Genomic DNA, 26,529 nt, shown 5'->3' on the forward strand with positions numbered 1-26,529 from the left:
AAAAGCTGTTTTAGCTAGGAATGAAACTAGGTGTTTCACAATCATATTTGTCAATGGAGTGGCCTTTGGTGAAATTTTTGCTGTGGGCTTTACTACTTTTTGTTCAAATTCATGAGCACAATGCTTGTATTGAGTATGAGAGGATGGGTCTGCTAGAATTGAAGACCTTTCTGGAATCCAAAAATAATTATACAAATCCCCTTCTTCCAACATGGATTAATGTGTCAAAGAGTGAGTGTTGTAGTTGGGAGCAGGTCGAGTGTAGCACCACCACTGGTCACGTGATCAAGCTCATGCTCTCTAATATAAACCAAGAGTAAGAGTTTATGGATACTTGGTTCCTAAACATGTCCCTATTTCAACCTTTCAAGGAGCTAAAAAATCTTGACTTATCATTCAACAATATTGCTGGTTGGTTAGTAAATGAAGGTATGTGAGCTTTTGTTTCTACTATCACTCACACACACACATGCGCACACATACACATACAAGAACTTCGAGCTATTTATGTCTCGCTTAGGATTATAACATGGTTAACGGTTACCTATCAATTTTAGATTTAATAGGAAAGGCTTGAAATCATGGTAATTGGATTCGATTAAATATCCCAAATCAAATTAAAAATATTGTAGTTGTTCATCTTTCACAATATGATTAATTAAATTTATTTTAGAGGAAAAGTCATTTTAATTATTAGATTTAAATTAGATTAGATATAATTAGATTCAAACTATATTTTTTTAGGAGTAATTTGAGGACATCCATCTATTCTAAACTTTACACGCCAAATATGTATATCTATAATTAATTTACAAGTATTTCAGGAGGCTCATTATGATGTGTCAAATATTTATGACGTGTACAAATTGTTGTTTGACATATGACATTATAAGTTTACATTACTCTAAAAGATAACACATGTCATTGTCATATGCATTGAGTAAAGGACACGTATCGTTACTTTGTACATCCACCAAGTTAGGAATTAGGATTCAACTTTGTGGGTTCTAATTAACTTAATTGGTAAAGTCTCTAATGGTTAAATAAGATATCTAAAGTTTAATCTTTGCTTACACTAAAAATTAATTGGTGCTTTGATTTGGTAACAAAGAGTGTAATCATCACAAGCAGACATCATAAGTTGAACTTTATAATAGAAGCCAAGTTAAACCCCTAGACATGTATCTAATGAAAACAAATATAGTTCATCAAAGCGTAAGACAACAACACGCGTTGAAATTGAGAATGAGCTTGAGAAAAGTTACTCAAATTAATAGTACATTATACAAATAATTTTTTTTTTTGATGGGTATACAAATAAAATTATTATTATATTAAATTATAAAAATCAGTTACACTTTCCTAAAAATAAAAAATCAGTTACACGGTGAGGTCTGAGGAGGACTCGGCCATAAATTCAGGTACCTATCATGATTCATGCCACCTTCATATCTCTATTTTAGCTCCTTTCATTCTTCTTATTTCTTGCAAATTTTATTTTCGTTTCACCATCTTAAACGTTTGTTAACCATCTTAATCATTTCGCAAACCGTATAACGATCCTTGCATGATTCAGGATTCTGTACAAAATCAAAAACTTCATTCCGTCTTTCTTCTTAATTACCCTCTCTCAACGTTTGTTAAAGCCAAATAAAATGGTGTAACAGTCCTTACGAATTCTCTCATTATTTATATCTGATTTCATCTCTTCCTCTCTCGACCCAATTGTATCTCCATCAAACCCAATTTGAGTCAACCATTGTTTATAAATGAAGCATCTCTTGATAAACAATGTTGTAGAGAGTACTGTAGAGATACTGTAGCAACTCCAAAACATTATTAATCTCCTAAAAAAATACATGGCTGAATATAAAAAAAAAAAAAAAACATTCTTTATCTTTCCTCCTTTCCTCTTTGTTCACTCTCTCCATTCTCAACCGAACTCGTTTCTCTCCCTCAAGTGTACCTAAACGGTAACACAATCTAAAATTAGAAGAAATTTAATTAGAACAACAAATCTAAAATCAGAACCACAACAACAACAACAACAATAGATCAAAAACGGGGAAAAAACAGGTTTAATTAAAACAACAAATCTAAAATCAGAACAACAACAGATCAAGAACAGGAAAAGGACAAAGTTAATTAGAACAGCAAATCTAAAACCAAAACAAAAACAACAGATCAACAACAAAGCTGATCTGACCCAATCCTGGTTGCATGCACTCGGCAGTGGGAGGAAGACGAGCAGCGGTGAAGAGGCGGCAGTGGACGAGGATTTCTCTTATCTTCTTTGTGGGTGTGTGTGTGTTTGACTATAATGAAACCAAAAAGGTACGGGGGTAGAGAGAGAGAAAAAGAAAATTATATGTGAGGGTTTGGATAGTGCTTTAAGTTGCGGTGCGTTTTCTGCGTTGCGGTTTCTCCCTTTTTTTTTTTCTCTTTTTTTTTGGCTGGATTTCTTGACTTTTTAGAGACAAAAATTAATGTGCATGAACCGTGCGTGCACTGTTCAAGCACTGTTCATGTACTGTTCATACATTAAAAAATATTAAAAATGGGACCCACGATACTATTCATCCATTTAAAAATTATTTTGCTACAGCGTTTTCAGCAACTTTCAGCAACAATAAGTTGTATCCAAACGGACCCTATATATATATATATATATATAAAGGAAAACGTGTGGTGTTCTTGTAGACTATTAGTTAAAATTAATAAATTATTTTTTTTTAATTTAAATACTGACGGGGTATTTTTATTATTATTTTAATGGCCACGTCAGGCCAACAGTGCATGCCGTTTGCCAGCTGTGTAATTTCCGTTTTTGATGTAACGACCAGAACCAAAATAAGAAACGTTTTTAAGGATAGGGACTAAAAGCGGTAAAAATAAAATGTAGGGACTAAAATGAGAATCGTCTGAAAATATAGGGACTAAAAAGTGCTTTTTGCCTAAATTTTTTTAACCAACCCATTGGAAAAATTGGATATTTTTGTAGAATAAAAAGGATATAAGCCAATTACATGTCATGAGATTCTCATGCCCAAAGACTTAAACAAAAGTTTATCTTATAAATTATGGATTTAAATATGAAAACCTTCTAACTTTCTCTATATAAAGATCCATGGACTAATAACTTTCTTGTCTTGGGTACCTACACACTAGCTGGTTTAGCTAGAAATGAAAGAAGGTGTTTCACAAAATTTCTCAATGGGGTGGCCTTTAGTGAAGCCTTTGCTGTGGGCTTTATTACTCTTTGTTCAAATTCATGAGCACAGAGCTTGTATTGAGGAAGAGAGGAAGGGTCTCCTAGAATTGAAAGCCTTTCTAAAATCCCACACAAATTATACCAAGCCCCTTCTTCCAACATGGGTTTATGAGACAAATGATGAGTGTTGTAGTTGGGAGCAGGTCAACTGTAGCACCACCACTGGTCATGTGATCAATCTCACACTCTCCAATATAAACAAAGAGCAATTGACTTATTTTAAGGGGACTTGGTTCCTGAAGGGGACTTGGTTCCTAAACGTGTCCTTGTTGCAGCCTTTCAAGGAGCTAAGAATTCTTGATTTATCTGACAACGGAATTTCTGGTTGGTTAGGAAATGAAGGTATGTGAGCCTTTGCTTCTACTGTCATACACCCCACTCCCAAAACACGCACACAAACACAAAAGAACTTTATGCTTAGTAGGAAAGGCTTGGGATCAAGGTAATTCGATTTGATTAAATATCCCAAATCAAATTTAAAATATTATAGTTGGTCATCTGCTCTCAATTTGATTAATTAAATATATTTTAGAGGACGAGTCATTTTTAGATATAATTTCTCTCTATTCTAAACTTCTTTTTTGGAATCTTATTTTCTCTAAACTTTAAATGCAAATATTTAGACAATAAACTTTACATATGTCAAATATATATAACGGTAATTTATTTAGAAGTATTTAAGGAGCCTCATTATGATGTTTCAAATATTTATGAACAAATCATTGTTTTCCATATAACATCTTATGTTTACATCACTCTAAAATATAACACGTCATTTCCGATTTGCCGTATGCATTGATTAAGAGGCATAAAATGGTTCCATCTTGCTTCCTAATTACCCTCTCTCAACGTTTGTTAAAACCAAATAAAATGGTGCAACAGTCCTTGCAAATTCTCTTATTATTTATATCTGATTTCGTAAAACCCAGTTTGTGCCAAGCATTGTTTATAATAATAATAATAATAATAATAATATAATAATAATAATAGGTAAAGCTAAGAGAAAATCTAATTAGGTTTCAATATAGAATCAATTAGAGTCTAATTTTGTGCCATGTGTCCCATTTAATCTAAGTTTTTAAATTTTTGTGCTAAGTGAATTAATTCAATGTAAAAATTGGATTTCAATTATAGAGTTAATTTTACGACATGTATCCCATCTAATCTGAGTTTTTAATTTTTATACCAAATGAGTTAATTTAGTATAAAAACGAGGAGTCCAATATAAGTAAACCATAAAAAAAAAAATTTTTTGATATTTATATTTATGAGCCTTTTTTTTTTTTTTTTTTTGTAGAACTAAAAATAATTCAAGTTTGTAAGTCATCTATATATATATATATATATATAAATAGGTGAAGCTGAGAGAACCTTAAATTAAATTCCAAATTAGAGTTCCAAATATTGTGCTATTGTGTCATAAATTATTTATTTAAGAGTTTTATTTTAGTTTTAAAATCAAATGTGGGATCATATCATAAATATTCATCCAAGTGAGTTATTAAGTACAAAAACCAAAGAGTCTAGAATAATGAATTGTAAAAAAAAAAAAAAAGTGCTTCACAATAAATTTTTTTTTTTTAAAACATGGACAATTTACATTTTATACTTAATAATATCCTTACAAAATTTTTTAAAGAGTAACAAAATATAAAATGACTATCAATAGTATTAAATTAATATATATATATATATATAGAAATTATATTATGTATCTTATTTTATATTTTTAAATGTATTTATGTAAATGCATGAGGTTACAAGCTAGTAATAATAATAATACATGTAGTTCGTACAACTACGAAGTAAAGAAGGAAAAAAAACTGATGGCAGTTGGCTCTGTTACTAAGGATATAACAGAGCAGTTGCACATTATATTTAATATTGATGAAATAAAATTTTCTAATAAAAACTATTTCAAAATTAGAGCTGGATGTCATTTTTGTTGGACCGTAATTAGTGAATCATCATTGTGTCAGCTATTTTTGGCTCTATCCTATTTGCTTAATATTGTTTTCCAGGTTGTTATACCATGTTTCTGGTGTTAATGCTTAAATCTTCATTTGCTTGACAATACAGTTCCAAGACGATTAAGCTTATACTTACACAAAATGTTCTGTGCCTTCATTAGTACTAAATTGAGCAATGATGGTTAAGCAGGACCCTTTTTGTCCTAAAACTATTGCATTAATTCCTTTTGTTTTTGACCATGTAAATTTAGTACATTTGTCATCTTTTTTTTTTTATAGATAATTTAGATCATGATTGTATGTAACATTCATAAGAGGTGTTTTTATGAAGTCCAAGAGATCATACTTGCACCAAAATCTTGATTTAATATATAATATTCATTGTAATTGCTTTCTTCCATTTGTATTGCTTTGTTTCGATACTGGGTATGCACAAGAGAATAACTAATTGCTAAGATCATTTCGTCAACAATTTAATTTTAATAATCAACTAAATATCAAATCAAAATTCTTTGATTGAAGATTTTAACTAAATGCCAAAACAAAATCGATTAACAAAATTGGATGATAACAGTCATCTGTGAGAGAGAAATGGAGGGAGACTAAGGGGAGAGGAGGCAGCTAGGAGAGAGAGAGAGAGAGAGAGAGAGAGAGAGAGCGCCATGGCTTCGTTGCATGATCTGAGTTGGCCCGATGGTGGTGGTGCGAAGGAGACAATGCTATCGTTGTTTGTCAAGTCAGCCATCACCCAAACAACCCCAAATCACCTAAACCACTACCCCATCAAGCCTCGCAACCCACCATCACCCTCATCTAACCCAATTGATCCGATTCCAAACAACCCCACACCAAAAACCCATATCAAACTTGATCCACAATCACCTAACAAGCGACAAGCCCAAATCGCCACTGTCATCAAAGCCTCGCATTTGTGAGCAATGACAATGTTAGTGTATAGATTAGGCTAGATTAGCCCATTGGGCTTAGCCCAGTATATTACTTGTATTGCACTCATGTTACTTGTACTGCACACATACCTAGCCTAGCTTACCAAAGAAAGAAGAGTGGATTTGCCATTGATTATCTGAATCTTGTTTTGAATTTTTTACGCGGTATTTACTTTTATATATAATATATCTCTATGATTGTTGAAGGAAACTCTCAGGCATCTTATTTGCCATTTTTCGTATGGGAGTGGATTCTAGTTTTGGCAGATCTGAGACTGATTTTGTGGATAAATTATTTTCCCTACAGTTCATTTTTGTTGATATGATTTCAAAATGGAATTGTCCTATTTGTGCGCTTTTTAAGTGCATAGAACTGAATTTATTTATTTTTCTATAATTAGAACATTTTGATTGAATTTTTGCTATTGATTTTGTTTTTTGGGATGAGTTTTTTAGTATGAAAAAAAAAAATTCACGTTTGAAAATAGTTAATTTAGAAAATTTTAGTTTTTTTATTTAAATATATTTTTTTATTAGATTTTTTGGATTCCTCGGGCCACCTCATTTCCTAGGCATTGATCACGATCTTGGCAAGGTCCTTAGGAATGCCTGAAGGGTTGAGAACTTGAGATTCCTACAGAACTCAAGGATCTGTAAATGAGAAAGAATGATTTCCCCAGGGTGCTTTATATAGAAGGCGAAACCTAGTGGAAATTAATTTGCACGAGATTTAAAGAAAGAGTTACAAGCGAAATAAATCCCGCTCAATTTCCAAAGAAATCCTCAATCGTTGGATCTGCGTCACTTCATAAAGATATTAATGAGGGCCCGCCTCGTATACCGAAGCGCTAGGAACGTGCCTTGGACAAGTGAAGAGGGCACTGACAGAGAACAAGACTTGACAAGCCATGACAAAGCCCGAAGACATCAAAATCCTCTTTTTTCGTCCGAGGAGCCGGACAACAGGATTTTGAGGGGCTATTGTGGGGCCGAAGAATTTGGCAACCGTGGCCCACTTTATACTAAGCCCAAGGCCCACCCGAGGAGAAAGAAGTGGCCGAGAACGAAAGAAGCAAGTCCAAAGTGCCCTGAAATGTCGTTGAGGATGATCTTGTCCTCGACCAACCGAGATCACAGAAAGGAAGAGTGATCGTCCTCAGCCAACCGAGATCGCAGAAGGGAAGAGTGGCATGCCATCAAAGGCAGCCTCCTAGACATCCCAAGGAAAAGGACAAGTACAATGGATCAGCCATGGAGCACGGTGGAGGAGCAATTCAAGGAGAAACTGTCACTCCGCATTAAATGCCCACAACTAACGTCCTAGCCGCATTGATGAGGGAATGACCCTGAACAATGCTACCTCGGTTACCGTAACTCACAAAAAGCCAGAAAGTGTGTAATAGGACAGATACTCAAGTGTAGGCTCGGATGATCAACAAGTGGAAGGCAAGATCGTTTAAAGAGGACTATATAATAGGAGAAACCCATCATAGAGAGGAGGGAGATAGCACTATAACAATCTCCAGAACTCCTTAACCATTCTCATTCAATATTTACTAGAACGAAGCTCCTCGGATTGTGCCAAGAATAAAATTTCTTTGTTAAACTCAGTTCATCTCTGTTTGATTGTCATGAATGCTATATTAACTGTTGTCCACGCGCTAAAACCTAACTCTTTGACCCGCTCTCTACAAATTCATTGTATTAGGCTAGTTGGGTCTGAGTCCGCTCATCCAACAGAAGAAGTGCTCAAACCCAGTCCCTACATTTTTTATTTGATTAAGTGTATTTTATAAAGGATCATTTTTATTATTATTAATAGTTGTTTTTAAAATTACAGGTTAATATTTACTTAATTTAATATTGTCCCACTTAACCTAAAATTGTGACCATCACTACCATTGCTACTTTATCCCTTCTTTAGAACATCACCAACATGCTCTTTTAACCTATTTTTGGAGAGCAAGTCTGAAAAAAAAAAAAAAAAAAAAAAAAAAAAAAAAAAAAAAAAAAAAAAAAAACTTCAATAGCAAATTTTTTTTAGAGTTGTCACAGTAGCACTGTACCAACTCCAAAACATTATTAATATCTTAAAAAAAAATACACGATTGAATAAAAAAATATTCTTTCTCTTTCCTCCTTTCATCTTTGTTCACTCTCTCCCTTCTCAACCGAACTTATTCCTCTCTCTCAATGTATCTAAACGGTAACACAATCAAAACAAAAACACAATCTAAAATCAGAAGAAATTTAATTTGAACAACAAATCTAAAATCAGAACCATCACAACAACAACAACAGATCAAAAACAGGGAAAAATAGATTTAATTAGAATAATAAATCTAAAATCAAAACAACAACAGATTAAGAACCAAAAAAAAAAGACAAAGTTAATTAGAACAACAAAGCTAAGACCAAAACAAAAACAACAGATCAAGAACATAGAAACTGATCTAACTCAATCTCGGTTGCATGCACTTAGTAGTGGGAGGAAGACGAGCGGCAGTGAAGAGGCGGCAAGGAAGGGGGTGCCTGTGGACTTTTTTTTATGATAATAATTATGTTAAATTTTTAAAAAGAAATTAATTAATTTAATGAATAATAAGAGGAAAAAAAAAAGAAAAAAGAATAGTCTAACCGTGTGGTATGTAGTGGACTCTTTTTAGTGATAACTATGTAAGTTTTNACACTTTTTAATGATAAGTATGTAAGTTTTTTTTTTTTTTTTAAAGTAAATTAATTATAAGTTAATGAATAATATGAAAAAAAATAAATGGTCTAAACATGTGGTGGACTTTTTTTAATGATAAGTATTGTAAGTTTTGTTTTAAGGAAATTAATTATAAATTAATGAATAATAAGAATAAAAATCCCTTAAGAAATATTACCATTGAGAAATATGACTATTGGAAAATTTAAAATATTGTCGTTGGCAATTTAAAAATATAGTCATTAGAAATTTGAAAAATATAGTTGTTGAAAATAAATAGTGGAAAGAAAAAGAAAGATTAAAACAAGAATAAAGAAAGATTGAAGAAAGAATAAAGAAATAATGATGAAATACTATTTTAATAAGATAGAAAAATGATAATAAGCCTATTGGAAAGTGTATTTGAAAAAGTATGTAAGTAAAAAAGTAATGTATCTATAACTATTCATCCTCCAAACAATACAAAAATTTGAAGAAGTTGTTAGAGATGCTCTTAGTAACTACTACCGATAATACGTATATCATTGGGTTTTGATGTAGTTATGTACACTTAATCTTCACTTCATAAATAAGAAAGGCAGAAACAAGAGCCCACACATTGTATTTAAATGATAAGTGAACATACTTTCTTTTGCTTTCAAAGCTACATATGGTTTCCAATAGTAAAACTTCACATATCAACAATGCAGGATGTAGTAATGATCGTACCAGAAATCACATACGATTCTTGGTAGATCATTTATTTATTTTCATATTATGATTATTGTGATAATGAAAAACATGTTATGACACTCCTTTGCCATTGTATTCATGGATTTAACAATTGGTTGAATACGTTTTTTTACAGAATCCAATTGTTTGTCTAAAATGAGCAAGCTGGCACACTTAAATTTAAGATCGAATCGCTTTGACAAGGAAATTTTAAGATTCTTAGGTGACCTCCCAGTTCTTAAATCTCTTGACCTAAGTTACAATCTAATGGAAGGGCCTCTTCCTAGCCACGGTATGTGCAAATTTAAATTTTCTTCTTCAAGAATACTATGAAAAAGTCTAGAAAAAAAAAAGGAGATTTTATAACCAATTTTACCTTTAATGAGATTTACTTTCTTCATGTTAAAAATCACAAAATGCTTGATATATGTAAATGATTGTGGTAGTGTGGCTTCAATATGAAATGTGTTATTCTACTAGATCTTCCATATGTACTGTAAGTTTCAATTTGATAAATACATATCTCTTTACCGATGATGTAGAACTGTTTAATCTAAGCAACTTGGAGGTCCTCATCCTGCAAGGAAGTGGTCTTAATGGAAGCCTACCATTCAAGGGTAAACATTCCATCATCTATTTTAACTACAAGAATAGTTTTCTTATGATATGTAAGTTCTTTTAATACAAGCAAATGAGCCATTTTAAATATTTTCTCTTGACACTATCTATCATCAATTCTCTTTGTAGATATGGCAAACTTCAGCAATTTGAAGATTTTAGATTTGAGTGATAATTCTTTCACTGGAAGTATCCCTCCGTATATTGGAGCACTATCTTCACTCAAGGCTCTATCGTTATATAACTCATATTCTAATCCACTTAATGGAACTTTACCCATTCGAGGTAAGAATCTACTATGAAATCAAATTTGACAATTTGTTAATCTTCTAAAATTGAATAGGAGTGTAAAAACAAGGGAAAGTGAAAGGTTGATATAGAATAGATCTAATTGGTTGCAACTTGAACGCACAAACAATTGATCATTCACTTTTTCAGGAGTCGAAATTAATTATTTTGATCGCGTATACTAATTCACTTGTTTTACTGATTCTTATTTTAGGAGATTTTTAGGATAGACAGAACTAATTAATCATATTGCTTTTGACAGAAATGTGTGCACTGAAGAAACTGGAAGAGTTGGATCTTGGTGGTAATAACTTTGAAGGAATCCTTCCTCCATGCTTAACCAATTTGACATCTCTTAGGTTGTTAGATATATCTTACAACCGGTTTAGTGGAAACTTGTCTTTGTCTCTTGTCGCCAGCTGGACATCCCTTGAGTACATTGATCTGAGTTATAATCTTTTTGAAGGTTTATTCTCCTTCAGCTTGTTTGCTAATCACTCCAAGCTTAAGGTGATTCAACTTTTTAATGACAACAATAAGCTTGATATCGAAGCTGAAAACCCCAGTTGGGAACCATCATTTCAATTAAAGGTGCTATTACTATCTAACTGTAGTCTAAACAAGCCCACCGGTAACATTCCTAAGTTTCTCTTCGATCAACATGAATTGGAAGCCGTTGATATATCTCACAATAAGTTAAATGGAAGGTTCCCCATTTGGTTGCTTGAAAACAATACTAGACTACAAATGTTGGGTCTTCGAGGTAACTCTTTTGCGGGTCAATTTCATTTGCCATCATATCGCTCCATGGATCTTCGTTGGTTGGATGTCTCTGACAATAACCTTGGTGGGCAACTTCAAGAAAATATCGGAAAGATTATTCCGAAATTACAGTATCTGAATTTATCCCGAAATTATTTTGAAGGTAATCTCCCATCCTCAATTGGTGACATGAGTAATTTAGATCATTTGGATTTGTCCTTCAATAATTTTTCTGGAGAGGTACCAATGGAATTGGTTGCCAATTGCACCTACTTGGAATTTTTGAGGTTATCTAATAATTACTTTCACGGTGAAATTTTTTCAAAGAACTTCAACCAAAGCTTTTTATCTTTGGAATTAAACAATAATTATTTCACAGGTACTCTTCCAGTGGTACTCCCAACAGTTTGGTACCTAGATATTAGCAACAATCATATGTCGGGTATAATTCCTGCATGGATGACAAATAATAGTCAAACTGAGATTGCTGACCTTAGTAACAACTTTTTTGAGGGGGAGATTCCATGTGGACTAGTTTCATGTCGTACATTAAACCTTTCTCATAATTTGCTTTCGGGATTGTTACCTTCTTGCTTGAATCTAGAATATACGGGGCACCTACTTTTGCGAGGGAACAATCTCACAGGATCACTGCCGAAAGCTGTTCTCAATTCATCAAGTCTTGTGACATTAGACATTAGAGATAATAGCTTTTTCGGAAACATCCCAAAAGAAATTGACAGATTTTCTAACTTAAGAGTACTTTTGTTGAGTGGCAACCAGTTTAGTGGTATGATTCCAAAGCAGCTCTGTTGGTTAAAGAAGATAGGCATAATGGATCTTTCTAGGAACTTTTTTTCTGGGACAATACCATATTGCTTTTACAATATATCCTTTGGGAAGCTAGCTGCTAGTGAATTTGTTTACGCAACTTACAGTTCTTTGGGGTCCAATAGTTTTCCCCTCCCATATAAATCTCTTCTAAACAAGGATTGTCGAATTGAAGGGACAAGTTTTCAATTCTATATGCCAGTTGAGATTGAGTTTTTGACCAAATATAGGTCTAACTTGTACAAGGGTCTCATCCTTGATATCATGTCTGCATTAGATTTGTCACTCAACCAGCTAATAGGTAAAATCCCACCAGATCTAGGACAACTATCTTCAATTCATGCACTGAACTTGTCCTACAATCAATTGATAGGTCCTATTCCAAAAACATTCTCAAATTTGACTCAGTTGGAGAGCTTAGACCTTTCTCACAACAATTTGAGTGGAGAAATTCCTTCAGTATTGATTGATCTAACGTTTCTAGCAGTTTTCACTGTAGCTCACAACAACTTATCAGGTAAAGTTCCAGAAATGAAACAACAATTTTCAACATTTGAAGAGAGCAGCTATGAAGGAAATCCATTTCTTTGTGGTGCACCACTAAAGAAAAGTTGCCCCGGTACTGATGAATCACCTCCATCATCACAAAAATCTTCAGAGGCAAATGACGGCAGATGGTATGAAGTTGATCTTCTAGCCTTCTTTACAAGTTTTTTGGTATCTTGCATTATTTTCTTTTTGGGTGTTGTCAGTGTTCTTTATATTAATCCTCATTGGCGGCAACGATGCTTCAACTGGGTTGAGGATCGTATGTACTGGTGCTATTTTTTTGCTTTAAATACCTTAAAAGAGCTGTCAAGCCGTATGTGTCATTAGATGTACTCAATTTCTGTAGAAACCTTTTGTGGTATTATTGATAAATACCTATGTATATGGGTATGTTTGGTTTTGAATAATTGTTATCATGCTCTGTTATGAAACAAGGAGCTCACTTGCAGTACTTTTTCATTCGTATTGTAATTCTTGTGACTAGCCAATGTCATGTGCTGGTCTGTTATAATTTCATTTTAAAATAATTCGTAGAGAAGTTTTTATATGGGCCATGTGAAATTTATTTTGTCGTATATAATATCATTAAAAATTAGAAAAATTAGTTACCACTAGTAAGTTGCCCATGCAAAGCACGGATAATATTATAATGTTTTATGTAAGATGGCTTTGGAGAATGCTGTACATATATTATTTAGCATAATTATTATAGAATTTTGTTAGTAATGAGTTCATCATAATTAAGAAGCAACAATTATAAATTACACACATATATCCATTATAATTAATGAGAAATAAGAAAACAACTTTAGAGGAAGATTGTAGAATAAAAGTTGATATAGAATGTGTCTTTTTCTTTCTTCTTAATTTTAAAACAAAAATACACGTCACAAACACTCACAGTTAATCACAATCTTTACAAAACTCACAAGTCCACAACGTCTGACCTTAACATAATAGTTAATCTATGAAGCTTGCTAGTAAAACTAAATTCAAACTAAACCTTAGTTTCTAGCCATGTTTTTTATTCCAAAGTTGGGTATCATTTGTTGTGTAGTGTTTTATCATGAGACATATATTTACAATCTCTAAGAAATTAAAGAAATCAGCATTAAAAAAAAAGTACCACCGTCCTCCACATTTCAATGTTTGATCAAATCCTATTAAAGCTCAAAATTAATAAATTTTTCTAGGAATACAGTTAGTGCCAAATTCAAATTTGGCAACACTACATTATTTTTTGTAAGTCTCCCAAACTAATATGAATACGACCTTTTGCAATATGCAGTCATTTAACAAACTGAATCCACAATGGTTGAAAAGTGATTCCAAAACACATATATTTGGATGCCCCAATAAACCTTTCAAATTTTCATCATACATAGAACATTTTGTACTTTAACATAGCAACTTGCCAAATATAAGCATGTACATGCCTTAAAACTATACGTTATTATTAATTAAAAAAGCAAATTTTCAATCTTTATAGTACTATAGCGTCATTGTTTGAATGCTCCACCTTCTAAGGAAGATTGCATAAATTTCTTCTTCAACACATGTAAACTTAGACCTTTTAACTCATTGTCTTACACTAAGTTCATTAATAACCACATGAACTAAAATGAGGTCTACTCCCCTAATGCTTAACTACGTCCAAATAACATTCAAAATTGATCAAGAATGAAAAGATTAATATCTTTTTCTTTTTCTTTTTTGGGAATGAAAGGTATATCCCCAAAAAAGGACAAAGAATCAACATTGATAAAGAGCTAAGTTAAAATCAAAGGAGAAAGAACACTTAATTGAAATAGGCATGAAAAATTAAATTTATATTGTGTGAATATCTTGTAAGAAAATATAGTTAAACCAAGAATTCCATATAAGGCCTTCAAGCCCTGTAGCAAAACCAGACATCACTTTGTCCATAGAAAAGCATAAACCTCTACACACCTTCTACAATATATCATTATTTCTATTTAAACCCATATGCTTTCAGTTACATCTTATGGACAAAAAAGCCTTACCCAATCAAGAACCAAAAGTCCCTCAAACATCCCCACTTCTATGAGTCAAGAATCCAAGTACCATGCTCTTTATTTGGCTTTTCAGGAAATGCTTCAACCTTAAAAAAATATTGACATGTTTGTAAGTATAAAAAAATATAAATGCAATATTTTATGCCAATAATGCATTTTCAAAAATGTCCATAAGGACATGAAAAATTCAACATAAAAATAATTATTTTTTTCCTAGATAACCATCCTCATTTTCATCTATCTGATTGGAACCAAATTGGTTTGTGCATTTGGTATAGAATGATAGATGATTAGAATTTTAAATTGAAATCTTCAAGACACGACAATTTCACTCTTACCAGTATATAATAATAGCTTAATAAAGAGAATATTAGAGCATTCTCATCTGGTCCTTTAAAACAGGATGAAATGCAAAGTATGTAAGGATTTTCATTAAAAAAAGAAAAAGAAAAAAGGAGCCTTACATAACCGGTCTGGCATTCCTTAGCAAATTTTAAACATTGTTATGGTATCATGTATTTTTAGATGATACTATATAGCCTATGCATTCTTTCTTTTCGTTTTTTTTATTATCTCTCTTACTCAATATTTCTCTCAAACACGCATAATCCTTTTTTATTCTTTTTCTGTTACTCAAACATGCATGACCTGTATTAGGTGTAAAAATGTATTTTAATATGGTGTATTGTAAAATAAAGAATGTGATGCAAGGTCTGTTGTTAGAGTAGTAATGTAATATAAATCAAATGGCCTTTTGGTGAGACAACGCTTTTTTTTTTTTTTTTTTGGTGGCATAAGCGGTTGGGTATGCTCTTAATAGAGTATGAACTAAGACAATATATAGCAATTATCAATATCATGAAGACCTGACATGTGCATTGAATTTTAAAAAGTAAAAAGAAAAATGAAAAGAAAAAGAAAAGAAAAGGAGAAAGTACCTTGTATCTGATAATTTCTATCACATATTTGAAATATTTGTACCAGATTTAGCTAGCATGGTCACTACAGCTAAATATAATAGCTTATATAAAAGTATAATAAAAGCCAAAAAGTAATAGCAAGGAGAATCCTCTTTAAAATTTAAACTAATAAAAGCAACTATAACAATCAAATCATGTTCTTGTGTTTTTATTTTCGGAACATATGAGGTGGTCAATTTCATATGCAAAGCATAGTGTCCTTAACTTTAGTATGCAAAAGGAAATGCAAATCATACGTAATATTGTTTAAAGAGCTAAGTTGAAATAATGCCTTTGAGTGGAATCTTGTAAAATGTTTGGATTCCTCTAAGAACCTCATTGAGCCCATGCTTAAGACAACAAAACTAAATTAATGAAATTAAAGATTAATTTTCCTCACGTCTGAAAAGTAAATTATAGTCTATTAACATAAGTGGGCATCAACTTCTAGGAAAGTTGACACTCCTAAAATTGAATTTATATAAGCTGATCATTTTTTAAATTCATACAAAAACTTGTATTTGGCCAAATGCAAACCAATTTGTGTGGTTTCCAACAATATTTTGACAATATTTGTATAATCCATGAAGACCAATAATTTCATACGTATGGTGTTGTTTTAGTCTATTGTAAGACATTTCTAGGCAACAACCATACATTACCCATTTCCCAACATTATCCACTACTTGTCTAAGCTACATATGATCATAATTAAAATTAAAATTAGAAAATAAAAGGAAAGAAAAAAAATGTGTTGAGAATAAATTAAAATATTAATTCAAAGATTGAAGTGGAACCTTTACCTTTCCCTATTGAGACCTACAGGAAGGTCAGCAACAATCAAGGCCATCAAAGGCATGCGATTCATAGGATCAGCAATTGACTTAGGACCCTTTATTCCATGATTGATCTCTCCTTTCCTTTTTGTAGTCTACAAACCAACCAATTTATTGTTAAATCTTTTGAATTCTACTAATATCACTCCCACACACAAAATTAAAATGTTGTAGAATGGGCGTCATTTAACATAACTTTCATAGTTGCAGACTTTTTTTGTCTTTTTTATTTTATTTTATTATGTTTTCTCTCTTTGTTATTGGTCTAGTGACAAAATTCTCAAGTTAAGCAGACCATACACATTACAGAAAGGATAGCAAAACCAAAACAGTGTCAATTTGAAGCAATTTACAATGTTACCTCTAGCACAGAGCATACTTACAGTGTGTTGCTGCAATTTACAATGTGAGCACATGAAAAATAGTTCACTGCTTCTACATTAATTGTTGTCTGCAACAAAACACTTAGCTATTTTATCAAACCACTTGCATGCATTTAACAAAAATGTAGTTGCGTGAGTCCCAACCAAAATAATAAAGCAAAACTTAAAGAGATCAAAATAATAAAGCAAAGATTTAAGGGAGATTCTAGAGATTATATACCCATCTTTTATCGGAAGAATTAACTTACAATTCAATTTAGGGCTCGAAGCATAGCTCTGAGAAGGAGATATAACACTTGAAGCAAATTGGCATCAATGGAGGAAGAAAGGACAGAGGTATCTAATAGGATTTTGGTTATTCTCCAAAGAAGTGTTAAACTGATTCATTTTCCTTGGTGTCCAGCAAGTTGTAAAGGCTATAGATAGATATAGATATTGATTTCAAAAGAAACACATTAGTGTGCATTAAATATAAAGGGGGAATTGAAGAGTTAAGAAAGAGAAAGAGATGAACTGTTTTTGCTGAAGCGATTAAGTAACCTGCATTGTTTCTATTTCTAAATGCATGTAAGAATTAACTTTTTAAGAGGAGGTGAGGTGGAAGGTCAAATGCAATAATTACCCTAATAGAGCTCCACATGGCAGGACTTTATGCACTTCCACATGAGGTCTCTGCTTTTATATATATATATTGATATTGATTATATTATATGTCATGAGGGGAAAAAAAAACAGACAATGTAAAATGATAAGAATTATATGATTATTTCATTGATATATGAAGAATGTGAAATATGCCTTCAATGAATTAATAATTATTTGATTACCAATAGCCTGTGGCCTAAGGATTGCCTCCTCCATTGTTGGTTAAATTTCTATGGTTTGAATCCGTCCACCTTTAACCTTAGCAAAAAATAATTATTATTTAATTATCATTTAACTTAAGCACAAATATATCACAATTGGATAGGACTAGGAGTAAGTTCAGATCATAAATTTTCCAGCAAATTTAAATTATTCTTGTTTAGAAAAATAAATGTTTGACTCTATTGTTTTTGGAAAAATTGAAATTTAAAAAAATGTTAATTTTCCATACAAATTCTCCGAGGGTCAAGTTAGGTTTTTTAGACCCCATGATTTTACAGCAAAATTATCAACTTCAAATAATTAATCCGTTATGAATTAATAAGTGGAAAATAATCTCTAAAAAAAGCGCCCCCCCCCCCTTTTTTTTTTAACCTTTTTTTTTTACTAAAGATAGTTTTCTTTTGATTATTTTTTCTGATGCTGCCAAATATTAGAAAACACAGAAAACTATCTTTACACAAAGTTTTCCATTGAAACAAACAAAACGCTAGATTCAGAGATTGATTTCTAAGTTAATTGCCACAGATTAAATATGTCACCAATAAAGCAATAAAATAGTAAATTCAATAAAAAATAACATAAGACAACAATAGGGTGACCCAACAAAACCTATGAAACATACTGTTTCACAGTAATAATTTGGAGGGATTTAACCTATCAATTCCAAGGTAAATTGACCCACTAGAATAGAATTGAAGTTTATACACTAGACTTAATCCTAAATCTTCCCTTTAAAAAAAAAGACTTAACCCTAAAACTCTCCGTTTGTGACTTTGAGGTTTGGACAAGCAACTTTAATCTGCACTATGAAAACAGTGTTGATTGTTAGTGGAGGCTCAGATCAACTATCTGAAAAACTTAGGGTTTCTATCTCTCTAACCTCTTTATAAGTCGTGCTTAATGGGCCTTTATATAGACTCTTCATTAAGGTTACAAAAACTGAAAAACCCACATGTACAGTCAACTAAATAAATCATGTCGAACCTGAAAAAATTGAATTTACAATTCTTGATAAGCTGAAATTCAAATCAAATAGGGGTCGAACTCATCTCTCGATTGGTTGAACTTGCAATCAAACTTACAAAAACTCAGTTTACTTCCACAAATAACTTTTGTCTTGGACTCATAATTTTACATTAAGAACTCAACAAAACTCAATCTTTTTGTCATTGGTTACCAACACCTAATTCGTTGGACCTAACATGTCATACTCGTATCTTAGATTTTCTTGTATAGTTTTAGAAAAGATGGCACTATTTTTCATGTATTGAATAATTGAATAGCCAATTTTTTAAGTGCAACTAAACACCAAAAATTGGTGAAAATATTTTCTAAAAATATTTTTAATGGAAACAAACACAAACGTATTGTAAAAAGGCATGATGGGTTAAAATAATTAAAAAATTCTTTGACAAAATTTTAGAGTGCATAGCCTTGTAGGATATGGATCCTCTCCGTTTCAAAGAGAAATGGAGAGTATCCATTTCATGGACAAGATCTATTTAAAATAGATCTAAGGTGTAAAAGGTGTCACCTTAATTAAATCTTATTACTCAACTCATCAACATAAATGTGGTTTTTTCTTTAAAAAAATAAAAATAATTGTGGTTAAACACATTACAGGTTAACGTTGTTTTACATAAAAACCCGAAACATTAGCATTATCGTTAAGTTCTAGTTTTTTCGCTGAAAGCTATTGGGTATGGTGGTGTTGTGGCCGTTGGAGTCACTGGTAGTGGCGGTGGTGGACTTTTGCAGTGATGGTCTCATCCTCCAAAAGCCAACCGCCAAGACTGCAACCCCAACCTCTTTCGATCGTGACGCCTTTGTCTACAGTGGACTTGCGTTTTTCTTTCTTTTCCTTCTCCTTTGGGCCTTTGGCAAAAAACTTCACAATTTTTGTTTTTTTTGTTTTTTTTTTTGGCAAATTACAATTTAACCACTTATGGTTTGGATGAAATTTAAGTTGTCTATCTGTAATTTGAAATTTGACATTTTACCTAATTGAGGTTAGCTTTTTTAGGGCTCCGTAACCCATCTTTGTTAAAAACATGACTAGATATGTAATTTTTTTCCACTTTTCTGTATCTTTCCTTCAAAAAATAAAAAAATAAAAATACAATAACAAATAAGATAAAAAAAAAAAAAAATCTAGCGAAACACTTGTATCATGGGATTTCAAACCATATGTAAGAAACTTAAATTTTGGTCAAACATTGAAAATACATGTGGGTGAAAAGTGTGTGGAAATACGTGTAATGTTGTTTAAACACTAAAAACTATTGCTTAAAATATACTACTAAACAACCCCTTAAATTTCCGCCGCCCACAATTCATAAGTCCGTAAGTTGTAATTGCCATTTTTATTTTTTAAAACTAACAAACGTTAACCTTTTGAATCACTAATTTTAAAAGAGGTGGCGAAATTATAGCCCTTAGAGCATACACATTAGTGGATGCAAACTTTCCGTTTATTTTACACAAAAACTACTTTTTCTATTTTACACACCAATTTTTACAAAATGCCCACATCAGTCTATTTATTCTATACATTTATTCAATAAAATATTCATTCTTTTACAATATTTTATTATTTCCTCACTCACTACCCCTCTCTCTCACAGACCCAACACTACCAATGATCACTCCACACCTAGCTACCATCATCAGCCACCCAACCACCATCATCAAGGAAAGCCAACCCATTCAATCTAGCGAGATTAACTCCTTTACCAAAAAACCTACTGATCAAAGAATGAGAAACAATGAGAAACAAAGGAAAGCCAAATCATTACCCACCCATCCCGAAACTCACTGATCAAACAACAAGAAACAAAGGAAGAGTGAGGTGATCGGAGAGGCTTTGTGGCGATCAGCGAGAGATCAGTGGCAGTGGCAATTGGCGGCGGTGGTGAGAGATCAGGGGCTACAAGAGGTTTAATGGTTTTGCTAGTTTAATGATTTGATCAAATGAGAAAAAGGGAGAGTGAAAGCAACCAGAGACAAGGAGAGAGAAAAAAAAACTAAAATATTAAATGCAAGTGCTATAGTAACTGTGCATATATACACGGTTATTGCAGCACTTGTGCATTTATGCACAATTTTACACCCACTAATGTGGATATTTTTTTGGTCAAAAAGTGTAAAATGAAGGGCTTTTTGTATTTTGCAAGACTTTGCATCTACACGGTTATTGTAGCACTTGCATTTATGCATAATTTTACACCCACTAACACTAACATGGGTATTTTTTTGAGTCAAAATGTGTAAAATGAAGGGTTTTTATTTTTTTATTTATTTTGCAAGACTTTGAGCGGATTCTCTTAGATGTCTTTGAAATGAATCTCAGCCTTTATATGGACACTCCATTTCATTTTGAAATGGAGAAGATCCGGATCCAGCCTTTTAGTAGGTGATCGAAAAAGAGTGTTGCAACGATGAGCGAAGGTCCAACCGTCCAAAGCTCTACACCAACAAACCCAAAAATGTAAGCTCAAATCATTTCTACTCTTTCTAAAAAAAAAACAACAATATTTTTTTTTATAATGTTTTTGAGAAACAGTACTAACAAGGGATTCCAAAAGCAACTTTAGTGCTTTTGTTGTTTTTGCTTTCAGTATTTTGGTTTTATCTGACTTTTGATTGATTGACTGCTTGCTTGTGGTCTTTCACAAACAGCACAACTGAAACAATTTCAAGAGCACCAACCAAAAACCCAACAAGTTTCTTCACCATCAGCAATGGACACTCATGGGTCTTCAGCTTTGCCACCTCAGCCACCACCAAAAGAGTCATTTGCTCGGTGTTACAAGTTTCTCTGGCCTATGCTCGTCGCTGTCAATCTTGCTATTGGAGGTCCCTTTCTTTTTCTTATTCTTCAGCTTTGTAATTCACTGTTTATCTTAATTTCCTATCTACATTAATATATGTGGGTGTTTATTTCACATGCAAAGTGATTAAATTTATAAAAAGGTGTAATGGGTTTTAAGATTTCAGCTTCAAAGATTTGTTTTTTAAGCTTATCGGGTGCTTTTCATGATGTTATTGTTGATGGGTACTCTGTTGTTAGGATAGGGGATGGTTTTAAATATTTCATTTTTGGAGGAATCCTTGATGGGGATGGAGGAATTTTGATTAAATGGGATTTGGTGTTCCATGGTTGGGCTTGTGTGGGATTTATGATTCTCCTTAGTTGAGGAATTGTGTGATAAGATATTAATTCTAGCCTCTGTGGATTTAGATCTTAATTGGTTATGTCATATGTGACATCTAATTACTAATATTCACTAAAGAGTCTTGGATTGCAAATGTGTAAAGAGTGGTGGTAAGTATGGGGTTAATATACTGTTCCTATTAGGGGGGAAATAGACATTTTATGTCTTGTGTGGGATTTATGATTCTCCTTTGATATCCTTGGACCAAATGGCAATGTCCCCACCAACTCTCCCCTTCCCAGTTAGTTGAAGTAGAGGCAAAATCACTGTTTGAATCCCATGTCTCAGTTGTGTTAGTTGTTCATTTTTCTATTGATAAAAACCATTATTTCTCAACTTAAACTTTTAGACTTTTAGTTCACTACAGGTTTTGATCCACGCTCCTTATAAATGGATGCATATTCCTTCATTTTGGAAATCCTGGAGTTTGTTGTTGTTGGAACTTCTTGTTTTGTTAAAATGGGAGTAACAGTAATAGCTCATTGCATTCTTCATTTTATTAGTACAGCCTTATGGTTGCCTAATTAGAGTAATGGTTTTGGCTATTTATCATGGAAAACAGCCAATGATCAAGTAAAAGACTTGTTTGTCTATCATTCTAAGTATAATCATTAAAATAGGTGGGAGAAAAAGACACACAGAATGCAATTCTTGCATAATTTTTAACTGGTCATCTAAATCTCTACTACTTGATATGATTAAAATCATATACCAGTAATTTTTGGCTTTATCCATGTTGATGATGAGCAATATGTTGGATAGATAAAGTTAGTTTCAATTCCTTAGGGTGTGCATACTGCATAGTTATAGGTGAGTAGCAACATATTCTATTTGCTCAAACTCGCTTACCTACTTAACTAATTGTTGAACAAATATTAATGACTTTATAAGCAGGGGTAAGGATGCCTACCAATCACCACTCTCCAACCCCACAAAAGTGCGATCTTTGTGTACTGGGTATGGTCTTTTTAATATATAGGTCCTACATCTGGTGATAATTTTTAATAGGGTAAAATGTAAAACTGACATTCTAAGTTTCTTCAGATTTCATTTCAGTCCTCTAACTTTCAAGTTTACTCAATTAAGGCTTTTTCATCAACTTTTATTATATGTTGTGGTTCATTTTTCAATTTTATAAATTTTTCTTCAAAATTTTTAAATAAAAAAAATTTCAATTAATGATTGAAAAATATTTTCTAGATTTTTTTTTTTCAAAAATTTTTAAGAAAAGTTAAGGGAAAGATCTTAATTGAATAAATTTGAAACTTAAATGATTGAAATGAATGAAAGTAAAGTTAGAGGATTAAAATAAAATCTGAAGAAAGTTAGAGGGCCAGTTTTGTATTTTAGTCTTTTTAATAACTTGTTTGTCTCATTCAGGTTTGAGAAAGAAAAAGTGGAGTATAAAAGAAGACTTCAGGGGTGGTAAAACTGGTTTCGTCACATTGACATCGAAGTAGCCTGAGTGGTCTCATAAAGGAAATATATTCTTTACATGTTATGGTCCTATATAGTTTGAGAGGTATTTATATCTAGGTTTGTGGTCAAACTTGGTCTTTTCCCCCTCTGTTTGTATGTAATTTTTCTATATAAGTTTTTCGTCTTTTATTTTTTAATCTAGACAAGTTGTTAGTTTAAGCTTCTGATAACACTGTCTTGAAGCCTATCACCAAGTTGTCTCTAGGGCTCTAAATATGTTAAGAGTTTCTATGAACTTTTGTTGCCTACCTCTTTGTGCGGACAAAGAAGAAAGATGAGCACATAGAAGAAGAAGGTGCAACTCCAGTTTCAATCTCCGCTGCTAAAACTGCTCCGATTGCTGAAAAAAACTTACACTCACCATCCGTCACAAAACCTGTGAAGTTGCGGGAACCAATTCCAGGGGATTAGCAGCGTGAGCTTTTCAAGTGGATGTTGGAAGAGAAAAGGAAGATCAAACCAAAAGATCCTGAAGAAAAGAAGCGCATTGTTGAAGAGAAAGTCATTCTCAAACAGTTTATTTGAGCGAAACCTATCCCTAGTATCTAATTATTTAACATTTGTTCTCAAATTTAGAGATTACTATAAATGAATATTTTCTTTCTTTTTACATGAAGTTAAGTTTATCCTTATGTCAAATCTCTTCAAAGTTCTTTAAATCATTGTTGTTCAATGCAAAGGATAATGTTGATAATAGTCAGTAAAATATAGCACCAAGTGGCAACTGGATACATTTGCTTTGCTAATTGAAGAGCAGATTATTCCTTTCTCTTTTGCATGTAACAAATATTGCATCATAAGATATTTTGTTTTAGGTGAGGACTCAAGGGGATCATATTCATAGAGGGTAGGGTCATTATAACTCAGCCCAGATCACTAAGATTGATGGCTAAGCCATCAGCCCTCAACTAAAAGATAACAACTGAAAATGATAATAACAATAAGCTCTCTGCTTCATTGTTCTCAATGACCTTAGGATACAATTGCTGACCATTACCTTTTTCAAATGGCCCAGCCAAGCCCACAATAGTTACTACCATTATGTTTATGTTGGTGGGCTGGACTGCAATTAATTTACTATCCTCTTTCAAACCAGCTCTTGCCCTGTACCACTCACATCGATGAGATCTAAAAGCCTTTTGAATCCTAGCTTAAGTAAAATACTAAAATGATGTAATATTAATAGCAGAGGTTTTTTTTTTTGCTCAAGAGATTCAAAGCCATTCATTATCCAAAATTCGACTATGCATATTTAATTAATGAATATTAATAATTAAAAATCAAATTAAATAATTTTTAATTTAATTAGAATTTTTTTAATATTGGGTTGCTTTAACCCACGAGAGTCAAGAGTATTAGCTCTAAACTAATTAATTTAATCTTACATGATTTAATTACTCAAAAAAAATAAGAAAAAAAAAGAAAAAATAATTTTTTTTTTAATACTCTTTCAATAACTAAAAAAAAAAAAAAAAAAAAAAANGCATGAATTTTTAATTTCTGATGATGCACCAAATTTAGTACTTTCATTTTGTATTTGAGCAGCAAATTCACGGGTTGGAGCTACTACCAACACAATTGGGCCATCTCCAGGAGCTGAAAAATATAATGGGGATCAACGAAACATAGTTCCAGAGATTGACAAAATATAAACAGAGGCATATTAAGATCATATTAAGAATCAATCAACCAAACATTACATCATTACAAAGAATTGGCTGGGCATTAACATGGACAATGGCAGGCAACACTACAGGTAGGCAAGTTTCAGCAATACCAATTAGATCACGGCCCCTTAGAGCCATTGGCCATCCTTGAGCTTGAATAGGGGTAGGTTCGACAAAGCCCGCTTTTGTAATCTCTTCAATAACATAATCTGTTGTCAAGTAAGTATTAACATTATCTCACCAATGTCAAAAAAAGAAAAAATAACTTGCAAGTTGAGGATAAGTCAATGACCCACTACTAGATATGCAGGATTTGCAATACAGTTTAGATATTACATTGTCAGTTAAAATCATTAGAATTCCAACCCCCAGTGGTAAAAATCTCTAAAACTATGAAAGAAGATTTCTAAAATTTATAAACCTTGAGAACTATTGCAAAATCATTTTAAAGAAATGAATTTACACATATATTCTTTAAATAAATCATACAAAGCAAAAATTTTCAACGTCAGATAAAGAAATAAGGCAGTGGATAGGTGTGAATCATAATTTATAACAAGAATTAACATATTACTCAGGCACAGTATGGTCCCAACACCGCTCCTTCCAGGTTGTAATGAATGTCTTCATAGAGTAATTACTAATTAGCAATTGCAAGATCAGCTTCATTAAAATTGTTAGCCTCCTCAATCCCCTCGGCATTATCAACTGATCCACTATAACTCTCATACTGCCTTTTGGCCGCCACTAGCAGTAGCAGAGTGCCTTGGGACAGGTACTGACTCGCGCGGACAGAACTTGCAACATTTCGTGATGGCAAGTTATCACCTTCAGTCCTTTCATCTTCAGAACTAGAATCATCGTCGAACTGCTTTTTCATCGATGAATAAAGTGGACACCTCTTGAATTTCTTCTCAGCATCATCTAGAGGTTTCTTCTTTAAAATGGCAGTCTCAGAGTTCATGGCTGCTGTTGTTGTGAAACCCAGCTGCCGCCGCCGCCGGGACCGGAGGGGCGGAAGCCAGAAAGGTACCTATACACAACAGTGGAAGAAAGAGAGTGAATTTTGTGACTGTGTTTTTAAGGCAGCAAGTCACAAGTGAAGTGACAAACAATTTGTACGCCCAGCTCATACAAAAATTTCTCCTCATCATAAGAGCAAAAGTCTTCCCATAGCTAAAAGTTGTATGTGTAATTTTGACTAAAATTTTGTCGTAGTTATTGTTTTATTCTTCATTTATTTTTATTTTTTTTCAAAAATATTTTAAACGTTTTATTTATACAATGATGCTCTCTGTTTGGTTATAAAGTGGACAGAAACCAACATGGATAAATATTGAATGCAAATTCTCTGGACTACTTTATATTCTACCAATTACTACTTTCTATATGTATGATCGCTTTCTATTTTAAATTTCAATTATTTTATAA

General features: G+C 32.5%; 2 protein-coding genes and 2 long non-coding RNA genes across 7 annotated transcripts; 2 read left to right on the forward strand and 2 right to left on the reverse strand.

The window, feature by feature from the left end:
• Positions 1-315: 315 nt before the first annotated feature.
• LOC112028532 (receptor-like protein 1) lies at positions 316-13,204 on the forward strand. Of its 3 annotated transcripts, XM_065760689.1 has the most exons (6): positions 3,124-3,613; positions 9,746-9,901; positions 10,152-10,226; positions 10,357-10,512; positions 10,778-11,440; positions 11,657-13,204. In XM_065760689.1, the coding sequence occupies exons 1-6, from the start codon at positions 3,184-3,186 to the stop codon at positions 12,982-12,984; spliced, it is 2,808 nt and encodes a 935-aa protein (XP_065616761.1). In that variant the 5' UTR covers positions 3,124-3,183; the 3' UTR covers positions 12,985-13,204. The 3 variants fall into 3 exon arrangements, with proteins under 3 accessions (XP_065616762.1, XP_065616761.1, XP_065616760.1); XM_065760688.1 differs by having other exon boundaries at positions 10,778-13,204; XM_065760690.1 differs by lacking the exons at positions 3,124-3,613; positions 9,746-9,901; positions 10,152-10,226; positions 10,357-10,512 and adding an exon at positions 316-429 and having other exon boundaries at positions 10,778-13,204.
• Positions 1,671-2,435, reverse strand: LOC136062070 (uncharacterized). Its single transcript, XR_010623901.1, has 2 exons — positions 2,207-2,435; positions 1,671-1,966 (listed from the first exon to the last, which is right to left on the reverse strand). It is a non-coding gene; the product is annotated as an uncharacterized LOC136062070 (long non-coding RNA).
• Positions 13,205-20,315: 7,111 nt separating the features above from the next.
• On the forward strand, positions 20,316-23,568 carry LOC112015515 (uncharacterized). Its single transcript, XM_065760685.1, has 5 exons — positions 20,316-20,673; positions 21,045-21,225; positions 21,417-21,593; positions 22,847-22,909; positions 23,333-23,568. Exons 2-5 carry the CDS (start codon positions 21,176-21,178, stop codon positions 23,379-23,381), a joined length of 339 nt encoding a protein of 112 aa, XP_065616757.1. The 5' UTR covers positions 20,316-20,673; positions 21,045-21,175; the 3' UTR covers positions 23,382-23,568.
• A 1,350-nt stretch (positions 23,569-24,918) lies between these two features.
• LOC136062068 (uncharacterized) lies at positions 24,919-26,266 on the reverse strand. Of its 2 annotated transcripts, none has more exons than XR_010623889.1 (3): positions 25,673-26,266; positions 25,132-25,307; positions 24,919-25,027 (listed from the first exon to the last, which is right to left on the reverse strand). It is a non-coding gene; the product is annotated as an uncharacterized LOC136062068 (long non-coding RNA). The 2 variants fall into 2 exon arrangements; XR_010623888.1 differs by having other exon boundaries at positions 25,140-25,307; positions 25,673-26,265.
• Between the last annotated feature and the right edge of the window lie 263 nt (positions 26,267-26,529).

The sequence above is a fragment of the Quercus suber genome, unplaced genomic scaffold (genome assembly GCF_002906115.3).
Source record: "Quercus suber isolate HL8 unplaced genomic scaffold, Cork oak 2.0 scaffold_378, whole genome shotgun sequence".
NCBI lineage: Eukaryota > Viridiplantae > Streptophyta > Magnoliopsida > Fagales > Fagaceae > Quercus > Quercus suber.